We start from the raw sequence: 16,549 nt of genomic DNA, 5'->3' as shown, positions 1-16,549 counted from the left end.
ACAGTATTTTCCCTGTTTAAGTTTCATTTCCCCACTAGTGAGACTGAATATCTTATTGATAATTTATATTTTCTGTATTTATGTGTAGCCTTTGACTTTTCTATTGATTTATATTTATATGTATAATATACATTGATTTACTATCTATCAATATAAGTATATAGACAATATACATCAATACAAATAAAAAATTAAGACTGCCTCAACTTCATACTTAAGAAGTATGTACCTCAGTTTCTTCCTCTGTAAAACAGGAATAATAACCTCACAGAAATGTTACAATGATTAAATGAGTTAATAACATACCTAAACTGCTTGGAATAGTGCCTGGAACATAGTATGTGGTATACAATTATTAACCACTAATATTTGTTTTATAAATCTTCTGCTAGTGGGCTTCCCTGGTGGTGCAGTGGTTGAGAATCTGCCTGCTAATGCAGGGTACACGGGTTCGTGCCCTGGTCTGGGAGAATCCCACATGCCGCAGAGCAACTAGGCCCGTGAGCCACAACTACTTAGCCTGCGCGTCTGGAGCCTGTGCTCCGCAACAAGAGAGGCCACGACAGTGAGAGGCCTGCACACAGCGATGAAGAGTGGCCCCCGCTTGCCACAACTAGAGTAGGCCCTCGCACAGAAACGAAGACCCAACACAGCCAAAAATAAAAATAAATAAATTAAAAGAAGGCTCAACATTAAAAAAAAAAAAAATCTTCTGCTAGTCATATTGGTTGCAAATACCTTCTCAGAGGCTGTGACTTATCTGTTACTTCGTTAAAGTATGTTTGTGGAAAAAATTCTAATTTTTTTTTTTTTTTTTTTTTTTTGCGGTAAGTGGGCCTCTCGCTGTTGTGGCCTCTTCCATTGCGGAGCACAGACTCTGGATGCGCAGGCTCAGCAGCCATGGCTCACGGGCCCAGCCGCTCCGCGGCATGTGGGATCTTCCCGGACTGGGGCACGAACCCGTGTCCCCTGCATCAGCAGGTGGACTCTCAACCACTGCGCCACCAGGGAAGCCCAGAAATTCTAAATTTTAATGGAGTCAACTTTTCCTTTCCTTTGATATCTGTGTTCTTAAACATCCTTCTCTCCCTAATGCTCTATTTCTCTATAAGATAGGTCTAACTTTCCCTTTCATATCTTGATTTAATATCTCACTAAAGAAAATGTGACATGCTCAACTTTAAAATTATGTTAAAATATACTTCTAAATAACTTAAAAATAATTCTGTTCCCCAAGCAAAAATCCTATTTTTTTATTACAATAAACAATTGTTCCTAACCAGAGACAAATTAAAATACACAACTATATACAAATAAAATAAATTTATAATTACTCTTACCCTATGACATCTTTCAAAGGCTTGCTTGGTTTCTTGTAAAAGATTAACCACCACTTCTTGGGATAGGAAAGTCTCTCCATGAGTATCGATACTTGGCCCCAGTGGTAAGTTGGTACGCTGTCTAATTCTCTCTTTCAAATCTTGAATACTAATGCATAATACCAACAAATGAAAAAAGAACACTACTATACATAGATTTCAATTTCAAATACTCTCAAACTTAGTATACATGAACTAAGAAAAAGAAAGAAGAAAGAAAAATAGACCAATAGCCAGGAAACCTAAAACTTCTAATTTCAGTAAGTAGTTCTGTAAAGTGAAGCAAGCATTAATCTCTAAACAGAAGACGTTCGTCTGAAAAATGAGTAGATTTGGAGTTATTATCTCTAAAGTCTCTTTCAACTCTACAATTCTGACTCAGTAGCCCAAAACTCCTTGTCTGGTTTCCTTAGGAAGTGGACTTTTCCAAATAAGTTAATATTCCAGATAACTAAATGGTCCTGCTTAAAACAAACTTTAAAATTTTAAAGATTTTTAAACATATTAACCCTTTAAACATATTGTACATTTCTTCATTATCATTAAACATAATTTAGCTTTTCTCAATGACTGAGGGTCATTAAGAACATTTATTACATGATAGTATCTTTAGAAAATTACTTTATTTTTTGGTCCTAGAATATATAGCTCCAGACTGTGAACTAATTTTTCAAAACATTATGATTGTTTTTTAGGTTTTCTCTTTTACTTACTACTGCCTTTGAGATGTCACTTCTTATTCCTAATTATAATCTCTCCATGATCATTATTTAATATATGACAAACTGGGAAACAAGAAAATGATTTGGGTGTGCATTATGTGAACTGTCAACTCTGATTATATGGCTCCACAGAGGTCATTCTGATTCATCCAAAAATCAATTCAATTCCAGATAGTTGAGATCTAGATAACTGAGTTGCCACCAATTCTTACAGCAAATCATTTAATTTTATTCTAGTAGGTAAGTACATTCACGTTTTAATGTATTAAATAATTTTATGCCCAAGTCATGAAAAAGCTCAGGGTACAAAATTGTGAAATATCTGCATTTTTTTTAACCACACCTGCAATGGCAGCAATAAAACAATGTGCTTCCTAGTCAATAACCTGGAATAATCTACTCAGTCTAAAAAAAGGAAGGAAGGCAGGCAGGCAGGAAGGGCATGAGGGACGAACTCTTTATGGTACTAGTATTCTGCTTTACATTTTAATAATGTTATGTAGGAACATTTCAACATGTGGCTTGAAGGACAGGATTTGATGAATGGTGTAAACAAACTGAATTAAAAAAATTCTTCACAGAAAATTCTAATGACTATCAATATTTCACAAGTTTGTCCAAATATAATAGCTTTTAATATCTTTAGTTTTAACTATAACATTTAACAAAAACACTTACCCTCCTGTGCCAATTGATCTCTTTTGATGGTTTTTTGAATCATAATAGCGCTGTAGGATCATAGCACTTCTGCTTTTCAAATATCCAGTCTCCACTTCAATATAGTTCTCCAAATAGGAAATGAAAATGGACTTGATAAGCTTAGACAAGAAAGTCTGTTTATCAGTACCTAAGTTAAACTCCATCAACTTGCTGGAAAGACTTGTGGTTCTTTTCATGCAAAAGGGAGAAAAAAGATTAATGTATATTGTAGGTATAGTAAAAATATTTAAGAAATACATATTTTTATAACGTGACTTTTTAATAACTTATGTTACACCACCATTTCTTAAACCCTGGGAAGTTACTCAGGATGCAGACAGCGACTGTATAGGGTTATATATATTAAGTAGAATGAATATTACAAACAACATCATGGTTTTGAAAACTACCATAAACTCCTAGAGATGACTCAGGAGAGGAAACTAAGGCAACCAACCAGACTAGAAATGGCAACAGTGGCAGAATGGCTTCAAGTATGCCATTCATGACATGGTACCCAAGTCAAAATACTGAGAAGTCTATGCGCTGTTCATTCTCTTTAGTCTTTGTCCCTGGACTTTCCTCTAATTTTCTGTTTCTCACTGTTGAAGATAGGCTCACAATAGTGCTGTTGCTGAGATGGACTTCCTGATTATAGGTACTTTTGAAAACCCTCTTCTCAAAGCGATGACAATAAAGAAAAGCAATAGAGTTGGAAAAAAAACTCCACATGAAGCTTCTACAAAGTATAACACTGCCATTTACAAAAGCACAAGACAAATTTTCACATCAGGCTTAAGTCTGAAATTGTCATATAAGAGTTTGTCACTCTGGGGGCTTCCCTGGTGGTGCAGTGGTTAAGAATCCGCCTGCTAATGCAGGGGACACGCGTTTGAGGCCTGGTCCGGAAAGATCCCACATGCCGCAAAGCAAATAAGCCCATGCACCACAACTACTGAGCCTGCGCTCTAGAGCCTGTGCTCCACAACAAGAGAAGCCACTGCAACGAGAAGCCCGGGCACCACAACAAAGAACAGCCCCCGTTCGCCGCAACTAGAGAAAGCCTGCACACAGCAACAAAGACCCAACACAGCCAAAAATAAATAAAAATAAAATAAATAAATTTAAAAGAGAGTCTGTCACTCCCTTTCTCAACTTTTGAAGTTTTAACTGCAGATAAATGTAATAATACTAGTTCTTAAAGAAAAGAATTAAAGAATAATGAACTAGCTTACAATTAAAATCAGAAACAAAATTCTCAAGTCTTAAACAAGGTTTTTATATTTCATTAAAGTACATTAATATAAAGCATAATATCCAATTCCTTAAGTTAACATGCTAAGAATGCTGCTCTTGTACAATACTAGTCTATACAGCCAAGTATTTAATGCTAAAAGGTATATTGCTATCTGACAAACTGTTATTCAAAAATACCTGAATACTTCCCCATTTTCTATTTGAAAAAAAGAAAATGTGAGATATTACTATTTTCTAATAATTAAAAATATACCTTGTATATAAATCGTAGAGACTTTTGAGATACTGCTCTGCATCGGACTTCCTACATTCTTCTAACTGGTCTTTCACAAAGCTCTAAAACAAAAAGTCAACATTCTGTCAATTAAGTAAATATTAAATTATACAGTCAATTTTTTTTCTCTAGAATTACTCCACATTCTTGAACTGAAAGGCAATGCATAGAAAAGAGACCAATATAAAAAAAAATAGGTTTTGAATTTTTACTGCTTCTCGTATTTACTCATACATCTTATCAGTGTTGGGAATAAGCATTAAGAATCTCAAATACCTTGTCTTTTGAAATCTGCCTATCCTGCCTCATGAAGTACATTGGGGAAAAAAAAAAATCCCAAAAAACAAAACCTGAAGCTATATCAATATGGTCAATTCCTTAAAGCAGCTTTTCCCAAACTGTAGTCTAAGTAACACTAGTGTCCTTTGAGACACTACTGTAAAATTGGGAAATGCTGTACATTACATCTCCACTTCTAGAGAATCACAATACATACTAGTATCTTTAAAGGCTATTAAAAGTCCTGAATTGTGTTGTAAAGACAACACTTATTTAATGTTGCTCAATCCATTGGTAAACATAGTTTAGGAAATGTTGCCTTAAAGTACAGAGCTATAGAAGTCAAGGTTGTAAATGAAATTCCTGTGTTTTCTTTTAATCTTAGTACCATATTATAAAAAATTCTACAGATTGAGCTTGTAATTCTTGTTCAATTTCAAAAATGCCATCTATTGGTTAAGGTAAGAAACCAATAAAAATTAAAACTGAGGCTAACCTACCACACAACCTGATACATATGTAATTTCAAACACATCCTCTGATGACACTGAGTGATTAGCACCTTTTTTCTTAGTAAACAACAAAACATTTTTTTTTTTAAAGCATGACACTGTCATTCCTTTCTCCTACACTTAATAAGTGGATTACTATGCCTAAGGATATTATACAAACTAAATTTTAAAAACTTTTAAAACATAGAGGAAAAAAATCACATATTGCCTTAAGTACATAGTCATTGTTTAAAATTACCTGTAGTTTGATTTCAAATACATTTTGAATAAGTTTAGCCAGTACTGTTTCTGGATTACTAAAGATATCTCCAACTTGTTTGTTCACCCGTTGACAGAGTATTGCTGCGTCTTCAAATATATCATTTCTCAAGTAAGCACCCTAAACAGCAGAGGAATTTTACATTGAATATATAATTTTAAAATGCTTTTTAAAAACACAAATTAGCATAAAATAAAATACAATAAAGTGTACTGTTATGTTACCTCCTGGCACTGCTTTATATAAACATCAACACAATGGGAGTAACCCTAGGAAGAAGAAAGAAATACATATCACTCTTTTGGTTCAATTATAACAATAATAACAACAATGTCAATAAAAGAGGTATTATATGTAATAAAGCTATGTCTATGCCTCAATAAATGGCCAACGGTAATAGCTACTCTCTGGTTCCTATGTTCCAAACTTAAGGTCAATCTTTCTTGCTTTTGAATTATTTCATCAAATGTTTGACTGAGGGCCTTCCCTGGTGGCGCAGTGGTTATGAGTCCGCCTGCCGAGGCAGGGGATACGGGTTCGTGCCCGGGTCCGGGAAGATCCCACATGCCGCGGAGCGGCTGGGCCCATGAGCCATGGCCGTTGAGCCTGCGAGTCTGGAGCCTGTGCTCCGCAAAGGGAGAGGCCACAACAGTGAGAGGCCCGTGTACCGCAAAAAAAAAAAATGTTTGACTGAAAAAAAAAATACATTAAATATGCAGAAGGCAGACAATATGATTTTCTATGTCAAACTACATAAAAATTCAGTGATAAAATATTAATATTATTGAATATAAGATCCTTATTTAAATAATATTAACTACCTAAAATTTAATATCATTTCTGGAGAAAGATACAAACGTACATTCAAATTATTCCAAATAATGAAAATTATCACTGACTCATACAACTGGGGAAAAACAGAGACTATAATATACAGAATTCATATAACCTCTGTACTCTTTAAGACTAATCTGCATTTTAAACTTTTACTATTTACCTTAAAATGGAGTAAAACAGCTGCTACTTCTCTCATTCTGGAGATTTCACCTCTTCTTTGAGCACCAGTAAACTCCTGTATCAGTTGGCATTCTAAGTCATGGTATTTACCTAAAAATAGAAAGTCATTCAGCTACAATGAGACAAAGTATCCAAATTATATATAAGTATATGGTTTCTTTATAAATATAATGACTAGGAATCTAGCTTTCTTTTAAAAGAATTGCAAAAACTACATGAGATTATAGGTAGTGGATCAAAACCCAATAATATACTATGGTATATAAATATGTATTTTCAAAACCAAAAAATCTTCCCAACTAGTAAAACAGGTGAGCTCCTACAGTGTGACTGCCATTTATCACTGCTATGTAAAAAAGCAGCTGGCTGGCAATATCGTTCTCAATGGTGAAAAACTGAAACCATTTCCTCTAAGAACAGGAACAAGACAAGGTTGCCCACACCTTGCTGGTGGGAATGTGAATTGGTACAGCCACTATGGAGAACAGTATGGAGGTTCCTTAAAAAACTAAAAATAGAACTACCATACTACCCAGCAATCCTACTACTGGGCATATACCCTGAGAAAACCATAATTCAAAGAGTCATGTACTACAGTGTTCATTGCAGCTCTCTTTACAATAGCCAGGACATGGAAGCAACCCAAGTGTCCATCAAGAGATGAGTTGATAAAGATGTGGCACATATATACAATGGAATATTACTCAGCCATAAAAAGAAACGAAATTGAGTTGTTTGTAGTGAGGTGGATGGACCTAGAGTCGGTCATACAGAGTGAATTAAGTCTGAAAGAGAAAAACAAATACTGTATGCTAACACGTATCTGTGGAATCTGAAAAAAAAAAAAAAGGTTGTGATGAACCTAGGGGCAGGGCAGGAATAAAGACACAGGCATAGAGAATGGACTTGAGGACATGGGGAGGGGCAAGGTTAAGCTGGGATGAAGTGAGAGAGAAACACTGAAATATATACAGGACCAAATGTAAAACAGATAGCTAGTGGGAAGCAGCTGCATAGCACAGGGAGATAAGCTCAGTCCTCTGTGACCACCTAGAGGGGTGGGATAGGGAGGGTGGGAAGGAGACGCAATAGGGAAGAGATATGGGGATATGTGTATATGAATAGCTGATTCACTTTGTTATAAAGCAGAAACTTAACACACCATTGTAAAGCAATTGTACTCCAATAAAGATGTTAAAAAAAAAAAAAGCAGCTGCCTGGGAAAAGCCTTCTGGATGTCATTTGTGATAGCAAGAGACAGGAAAAATCTTAAACCTGAATTTATGGAAAGGGTGAGCAGAATTATAAAACACTTTACTAGAGTTCAGATGCCTTTACTACAAACAATGGCAGATTCAATACCAAGGTACACCTTAAGACAACATGTGGTATTTGATTCACTACATTCTTGAGGCTATTACGGTACACTTTTGGGAAAACAGGTGGTCTCTGAACTTCAATGACTTCTCAAAACAGTGACTTAGACTACCAGGGAAGCCTGTAAATATAGCAGCTTTTCAAGAAATTCAGAATGATCTGCTTAAAATACAATCCAAAGATCAAGAATCAAGCTATCATGTAAGAAGTTAAATAGGTACTGAAATGGTCACGAGCTAGCTTTAAAAAAAGAGAACCTACATTAGGTCTGTATGTATGAATACAAAAACAATCCCCAAGATACATTGTTAAATTAAAAACACAAGGTATGGAAGCTATTTGTATAGTATGCCAAGAACACAAGGTATGGAAGCTATTTGTATAGCATGCCACCAATTATTTTAAAATAAATGCGGACAGCAGAACTAAATTCTACACATTATATACATGATCTATGTCTTATGCTTGTATATCCATAGAATATTCTGGAAGAATACTCAAGAAATTTATAACAGTTGTTTCAAGGAAGAGGAATCAAACTCAGGGATGGGGTGGGAGGATGACATTCTTCCCACTCTCTTCTTTTACTATTTTCTTTTTTTTATACAAGTAGCTTGATTACCTATCCAAAACAGTTAAATAAATAGAACCCCACTTACTTGCAATTTTGGATTTAACTTCTGAAAATCTGAAAGATAAAAACCAATGATGAGGTTCATTATTTGTGACAAATGTACCATAGTAACTTAAGATGTTAATAAAAGGGGAAACTGGTTTTGGGGGTACATAGGAACCCTCTATACTAAATGTCAGAAAAAAAAGAAAGGAAGCGGGGGGAGGGAGGGAGGGGAGGGAAAGACAAAGCCAGAGGTGAGAGAGTACTGATAGTAGGAAGCATGCCATGTAACAAAACTGAATTTGGGCAATCCAGATGAGGTCTCTGGTTCTCACTGAGGAAATTCACATTGAACAACCAATTCCCCCACCCCGTTTTTTAAATTTTTAAATTTATTTTTTGATGTGGACCATTTTTTTTTTAAGTCTTTATTGAACTTGCTATAATATTGCTTCTATGTTTTGGTTTTTTGGCCCAGAGCCATGTGGGATCTTTAGCTCCAACCAGGGATCAAACCTGCACCCCCTGCGAAGTCTTAACCACTGGACTACCAGGGAAGTCCCACCAATTCCCTTTTAAAGGGAGGAATTCTGTATGAGGCATTAATAACCCAGAAAGCCCCAACAACTGGGTTACTGTCCCTACTCATACTCACTGGCATTTTAAATTCACTTGATATTTGTCTGTTTTCCCCTCAGCTGGGATTTCCTCATATGACATTCCACTATTGTTACTTAAAGAAAAACAACTATAAAATAAGCATATACAAATGAGTTATTTTAAAACTAGAAAAATAAAATAGAAGCCATAAAAAGGACCCAGCAATGTGCCTAGCATTCAACCTCTGCAAATTCAAAAACTAAAATATCATACACTACCATACACTAGAACTTTTTTCAAATCATAAGTATCCAGGGGGAATGCACAACATGGAAAATTAATGCTGAGAGATCTTATGTGATTAGTTTGAAGAGACAGGAGAGTGGCTGGCAAAAGAGATGCCAAAGACAGATGAAGAAGCTAATAATTTAAAGATCTATACAAAATTGATATCAAAGTCACAGTGGATCACAAAGTATGATAGGCCATACTGATCTTTGTGAAAAAATTAAACTTGATTAGGCTATATATTCAATTCTAAGGCCTGACAGGCTAAAACAAAACTGTAAGAGAAGCATGTAATTGAGAAGCAGGAGAAGATGAGTATATGCCTCTGTGTTTGTAGGGGTGGGAGACAGATGAAGCCAACAATTATGATGCAGTTATTGTGAGCCACACATTTTACCCATTTAAGTAAATGGTTTAACTCTGAAATAAAGTTAAAGAGAGGTTTTTTGTGGGTGACAAAATGAAATTATTAATAATAGCTAAATGACAGATGATGATTACTGCTAATCCTTTATGATGATACAAAGTTCAGAGTAAAATAAGGTATATTTGGGGGTAGGGAATTCACTTTCACTCTATGTTTGGGACATAATGGACAAGCTTTAAGTATAGTAATACATTTACATTCTACCTGTGCCTCAGGATTTTCAAGTATTACCAAAAGAATAAAATACGTATATTATCTGTTAAAAGGGAAGACATTTTTTCCAGATATTTAAATGGGAGAACCACTGTTAACAAGATTTTATTATAGAGTCTGACATTCCATGAACTAAAGGAAATCATGAAAGAATTTCTTCTCAGTGAAGTTCTTTTAGGATGAAACCATTAATACTTAACTTAGCAATGGCCCCAGGGCCTTGCATCTAAAACAGGACTTCTTAACCTGAAGTCCCTAGGAAGGAGCCTACAGATAGGCTAAAGGGTCTAAAACTCCATGAAATTTTATACAACGGCCTGTGTATCTGATTTTTTTAAGGAAATTTCATAGCTTTCACCAACTTTTCAAAGGTGCCCAAGACCCCTAAAAGCTTAAGAATTCTCATGTAGACAGAAGAAAAAGGAGCTCAAGAGCCCCATGTTTAAGCTTTCTCTGTCCCCTTCTAGTCTGTTGATCAAAGTCCAAAAAACAAAGAAAATTCAAAATCTTACTCCAATTTCAAAATTCTCCATCAATTTTTTTCAAAAGAAAAACATAAGATTGAAATTATTTCAAGATATATCATTAAATTTAGTTGTTAAGATACCACATTTTTTTCAATCAGCTATTACATACTGTACCTGTACAAAGGCAGTCCTCAATAAGTTCTTGTTGAATTAATGAGCAAAATCATACAGGAAAAAGTACAATTTTATTCTATACACTACACCATATACCCAAATTAGCTCCTGAGAAATAAACTTGCCTATCAAAAGGTAACTCTTGGGCAATTAGGTGCAACTTCTGAATGATGTCTGCTGCCTCCTTTATCTATTAAAAAACAAAAGCAATAATTTTACAAAACCTTTATACATATCAAAAAATAATTTTATATTTAAAAATAGTAATATTCTTCTATGTATGCCCACAGACCCTCACCCAAACAATTTTCTTTAAAAAACACAACAAATAAAATCTTATGAGCAACAGGAATACATCTGGGGTATCACCAATAATGAGTCAATAAAACATAAATATTTGTCATTATTGTACTGAAATCTTGTGATTTTATAATGCCACAATCCCTTCCCAATGAAACCTGCAGTTCAAGTTTACTCCGAATAAATTCAAATCATTGATTGCTGAAAGCAAGTTTAAGTATCTTCTGAGTTTGTGAAATGATAAACAAGATTTATAAAAATCCAGATCATACTGCTGTATAAATCCCATTTTAAGTGAAGAAAATAACAACAAAATGCCTGTCATTTAATGAACATATCAAGTTATAAAACTTGTTATAAAAGCAAAGATTACGTTTAATATGAAGTTTCTAGAATGGAATATGGTAAAGAAATGTTTGTACTTATTCAAGTTGTGGAACTGAAGGATTTAGGCAAGGGGTCCAAAATTCTTAAAATGCAGACATTTGTGCTTATTCACACTAAATGTATAGGGGAGTTATATAATGTTTACTTTTTAAAACAAATTTCAAATAAGTATTGAGTTTTATTTTGGCACACCTTTAAGTAAATGATTTTATGATCATTCACTTTCTTTTACACTAAAAAAAAAAGAAGAGAGAGACATACAAACGTGAAGGAAGAGCTGAGAACATTAACAAAGATCTTTCTAACCAAGTACTCACGTGAAGTCTGGCAAGCAACTATGGAAAACAAAAGCAGGACCAAACGATATTGTTGTTTTGCCCAACAATAGTGAATATAGATAGCATTTCTGCTTCAGTTATCTCTTCTCTCCTAGTCAGCATGTCACTGTCATTTTCAGTTACCAGATGCTCACTCTATTCTACTGAACATGGGCACAGATACCACTGCATTATCTCTTTTCACCATGCCATTTGGTTGTACTAGCAATGTCCACCCTTTTTTCTCACCGATACTCCCTTCAGAAAGGACGTACATACATGTTTTATGTTCCTATCAGGAGTTTGTTCTTGTTGTTTCAAGAGATGGAAGTGTTTGCAAACTTCACTTAATATAGTAAGAAGTACAGCAGAGTAAATAACACTTGATTTTATGGAATTCCCATAGGTAATTATTTTATAAAAATTGTTTCAAGCACAAGTAGCTCTTAAGGTCATCCATCAGTTGAAATATACTATAAAAGTACAGAAGCTTTCAAAACCACAATCTAATAACTTGCTTATATCTGCTACTGATGTTAGGGTAAGGTGAGAGACCACCCATGCTAACAGGTTAAAGATAATCAGGGTCATCAGGCATTATCTACATGAAGAACATTAAGTTGTGATGCTAAGAAGAGAAACAACTAACATACTCTGTAATGACAGAGGTAAGAGGGAATATATACTATGGTCATAAAATGGGTTTTTTTTCCCAGAGAAGAAAATTAGAAGATTCTTAAAAGCAAAGATTAAAAAAAAGCAAAAATGACTTTGGAGCAGGAAGAAAAAGGAAAAAGATGGTTGTTATCTTTTCGCATTCTAATTCCTTCCAAAATCACACACCTCCCTAACTACATGGGTGATTTTCCTTTTCTTTCCATTGGGAAGGTGGCTGGCACACAGTGCAGAAATTGAGATACTTAGAAGTTTATCTAATAATTAGCAATCTAATACCATATATGATGTTCCTAAGTGTAGTTAACTGTGATAGTACCAGGCCAAAAGTAATGATTCAACAGTAACCCAAAACTTATGGGAGATATGAGAGAAAAACAAGACAATTGGGAAAAGAGGACTAGAGTATAAGAAAAAAGGAACAAGATGAAAGAAAATGGGATATGGTAGAGAGCGAAGCAAAGGAGAGAAAATAAGAGTAAGTAGCTTAAGCACTGTTAGCTCTACTTGCTCTTTAAAAATTACAGACAGCTAATGACCAAGTGAATGAAGTAGCAAGAATATGAATACTTTTTCTTCTTCTTTCAATCAAAATCTTAAAAATTAAGAGACAACAGTAATACCATGAACTACACAATTACTTGATAATTAAAATGTTTAAAGAAAAGTGTAAAAAACATAATTTCATTATGCAAAACATTACAAGCAATACAAATCAGGATAAAAATATGTGTAATCATTCAATTTTAAAATATTTATTTTTCTCTAGATTCTAAATGGCTGCCTTGAGCTGAATCAAATAAACAGACCAACTCACACTGGGTAAAATATCGGCATTTTGTTTATAACAAAACATAAATATACTCTACAGTCCAACAGGTATAATCCAAGGTAACCCAAGGTATAAGACTTGAATTATATACCATTTTATATATATATATAAATTTTTTATATGTATAAATATGTACTTTTATAATACATTAGAAATATGTATGTTTATATTTAGGAAACATAAAATAAAAGCATTCCATAAGGTATCCTGAAAAACAGTTCAGTGTTCAAGCCGTGTGTGCGTGTGTGTGTGTGTGTGTATACACTATTATACATAAAAATCATGTGAATATATAAAAGCTAGATATTGCCAGTATTTTACAAGTGTTTAAGTATGATAATGTTCTTGATGTTAATCTTATCAGTTCTACTTTATATTACAAATATAATTCCTGAAACTCATTATTTAAAATACTGCCTTTTCTTTAGAGGAGTTATCTCTAGATATGTAATCATTCCTTTTAAAGATCTCTAAAACTTATAAATTCTATACCCCTATATAGTTCCTACTCACAAAAAAATGTGTTGCTTAATTCAAAGTGAACTTCAGTACTACTTAGTTTTTAAAATTTCACTATCTGAGATATCCCATGGAGTACACTCAGAAAAATTCTGGAAGACTGTATTCAACATATTAGTGGACAATGTCACTATGTGCATATACCATCCATAAGAATGTCTATTTTTTCATGCATTTTGATTTTTTCCCCCGAGGGGAAGAAAGTGAGCTAAATAACCTCTTCCAAGATTGTAGAGCAGCCAACACCATGCAACCTTAGACCAGGATTAAGTGACTAGTGCTATGAAAAAGATTAACATGAACAATTAATTCAGATTTTTCTATTCTCTTTGATCCAAAGTATGCTTTAATTCTTTGTAAAAGATCTTTTAAAGTAACAAAAACTAGAAGCTCTGAATTCCTTGCACAGAAAGATACTTCAGCTTGTCAATGATTTATGTCAGCCCACCCCCTCACCCAATGGAATGTGCCTATCAAATTCTGTTAATATTAAGAGTCAATTATGAGAAAGAAATATTTATTAAAATAGTTACCTCAACATTTCTAAACGATACAAATTTCATAAACAAAAATGCCAGGCAATCCAACTAAAAATCTGAATATATATAGTTGATCAGTAATCTGTAGATAAGTGTACATTTCAGAATAAAGACTTTTAATAAGTCACCTAACTCAGTGATTTGAAGTCTGACTCTGGAAAGTAATAACTGCAGTTCATAATTAGGGCATTGTTATTAATGCTATAATTTGCTTTTATCCTTCTGACAGTGCTCACCTTTTCAGAATTTGTAAAAACATCAGATTTCAATTCTCCATCTAGAAACTCATTAAAGTATTTCATCAATTTCTGAGCCTCTACTGCCCGTTGTCTGGGTGTGTTTACCCCCTCCAACTGGTCTCCAAGGTGACAGACCTTGGTTGCTACATAGCTGATGTGCTCATCTAGTTCTTGGAAATGTTGGAAGGCAACCTAGGAAAAATGTGAACAAGCATAAAATATAATCAGAGAACCCAGATTAACTACAAATACTATCATTATTACCAAGGGGAATCTGCATTAGAAGTATTTGGAATCTATCACCTTAACTACTTAAAAACACATTATCTTATGTAAATTACTGACTTTATTATTTTCTAACAGTTATACATGCTTAAGTGAAGGAATCTAAATATATGAAATCTGAGCAGAAATCAGCTTTCTAACCCCTAACACTAAAGAACAAACAGCCCCTGGGAGGCAGCAATGCTAAACATGCTCTTCTAACTACATTTACAAAGGGCAATCCACATCAGGTCCAAGCTGTGAAAGAGGTTCAGAGGTTCCAGATTAAGTTTAGGGCCTAAGAATGGCTAAGAAGCTTGGCCTACTTACCCCAGAGTCAGTCTAGAGATCTACTCCCAAATGGACTGAGGAAGAGTCCATTTTTACTCCCAAATGGACTGAGGAAGAGTTCTGCACATGCTTTTCCCAGTTACACCAGCATTCTCATTAGGGTATGTACCTCATGACTTTTGTGAAGCTTCCCAGACCAGGTTTCCTCTAGGGAAAAACTTCATCCAGGCAATAGCTGGTCTGGTATTATTATTTTGCTTTATGATTAAATGAGAATGCAAATAAATACCTAAATATCCAAGCTAATCATGACCCCCTAAAAATACAGGTCTACTGAATTATCATTCTTAAAAGTTTGCATTGTTAAAGAGAAAGCAAGGACCACACTGTAATGGATACCACCCCATCCTAAGGGAGTACTGTGATCCCAAACCAACACTCAGTAGGCAAGCAAGTGCACCAAGAGTGCCTGATAACAATTCATTAACATTTTATCCCATGAGATGGGAGCAGTATAAAGAAACCTCAACAATTCTGTTGCATTAGATTTTTTTTAAAAACTGAAAACTGAAAGGAAATAAAGATATTAAAGCCTATATAAACTACTCATTATTTAACTAATTGTTTACCTGATTGCTTTTCTGGAGATCTTGTACCTTCCTGGCAAATTCCTTAGCTTCTTTCTGACACTGTTGCTCTAGTTTCTCTACTTTCCTTTGAATCCTTTCATCCATTATCTGGAGTTCTTGAATATGATTTACAAATTCTTCTAATAATCTAACAAAGGAAAATTAGAATATGTATCAATCCATCTATAACTGATCACTAGGAAGTGACCAGTTCACTTATAATTGTAAATAAAGTATTAGTGAGCATTCCTTGAGGTAAGGATGAACATGTTAATTTTCTCTTCAGCATCCTGTTAGGGATTATGTCTGACATAAATGAAAACCTCATATGGAATCTCCATTAACCCCCAGAATTGAAACCGATTTTATAGAAATAGTTAAAAAGGTAAATTGTACTATATAAAAATAATACTGTGCATTCCAGGGTATGGTGAATTTTTGTTCCCCCAATTTACGATACTTAAAACAACATATTCAACATGTTTTATTTTAGAGGTATAGCCAGCCATTTCTAATTTATTACTAATTGGAGAAAATATTAAATTCTCATAATGCAATAAAATCGCTTCCCCCATATCACTTAAAGTCCTTCTCTAAAATAAAAGAAACATAAAAGGAAAAAAATAAATCTCAAACTTCTAATGCTTCTTCCTTTTATTGGCCAGTTGTTAACTCCCTTTACATGAATGTTGAAAGGAATTCCAACAGTCACCTCTATTCCAGATACAAATTTGTACTAGATTGGGTCTATGAAAAAAAAATTTTTACTTCACCTTTTAGGATCAAAAGCTTCAGGTCCCCCTCTAGAGCCTCCTCCTGGGGTTCTCCATACAAGACGTTCAATATACTCATCTGCCACAAAAGGCTCCTAGTTTACAAAATAAATGTTCCTTTAAAAAGTTTCACAGGCCATGACTTAATACTACTTACAAAAATGAAATAGTTTGTACCACGTGAGAACCTAAAATTAAATTACTAATTAAATATATCTGTATTA

General features: G+C 34.2%; 1 protein-coding gene across 2 annotated transcripts in view; it reads right to left on the bottom strand.

Moving 5' to 3' along the window:
- EXOC5 (exocyst complex component 5) overlaps positions 1-16,549 on the bottom strand; it is a 48,659-nt gene that overhangs the window by 18,930 nt on the left and 13,180 nt on the right. For both annotated transcript variants that reach the window (XM_024731455.1, XM_024731453.1), the window contains exons 2-12: positions 16,326-16,420; positions 15,553-15,700; positions 14,366-14,560; positions 10,686-10,750; positions 8,435-8,463; positions 6,379-6,488; positions 5,606-5,650; positions 5,361-5,501; positions 4,311-4,393; positions 2,780-2,989; positions 1,341-1,488 (exon numbers count right to left, since the gene is read on the bottom strand). In XM_024731455.1, coding sequence (XP_024587223.1) covers positions 1,341-1,488; positions 2,780-2,989; positions 4,311-4,393; positions 5,361-5,501; positions 5,606-5,650; positions 6,379-6,488; positions 8,435-8,463; positions 10,686-10,750; positions 14,366-14,560; positions 15,553-15,700; positions 16,326-16,420 — 1,269 coding nt within the window. The remainder of the gene's footprint in view (positions 1-1,340; positions 1,489-2,779; positions 2,990-4,310; positions 4,394-5,360; positions 5,502-5,605; positions 5,651-6,378; positions 6,489-8,434; positions 8,464-10,685; positions 10,751-14,365; positions 14,561-15,552; positions 15,701-16,325; positions 16,421-16,549) is intronic.

The sequence above is a fragment of the Neophocaena asiaeorientalis genome, unplaced genomic scaffold, assembly GCF_003031525.2.
Source record: "Neophocaena asiaeorientalis asiaeorientalis breed wild unplaced genomic scaffold, Neophocaena_asiaeorientalis_V1.1 scaffold603, whole genome shotgun sequence".
In the NCBI taxonomy this organism is placed as follows: domain Eukaryota; kingdom Metazoa; phylum Chordata; class Mammalia; order Artiodactyla; family Phocoenidae; genus Neophocaena; species Neophocaena asiaeorientalis.
The sequence above is the reverse complement of the archived record's forward strand: the minus strand, read 5'-3'. Positions and strand labels throughout refer to the sequence as shown.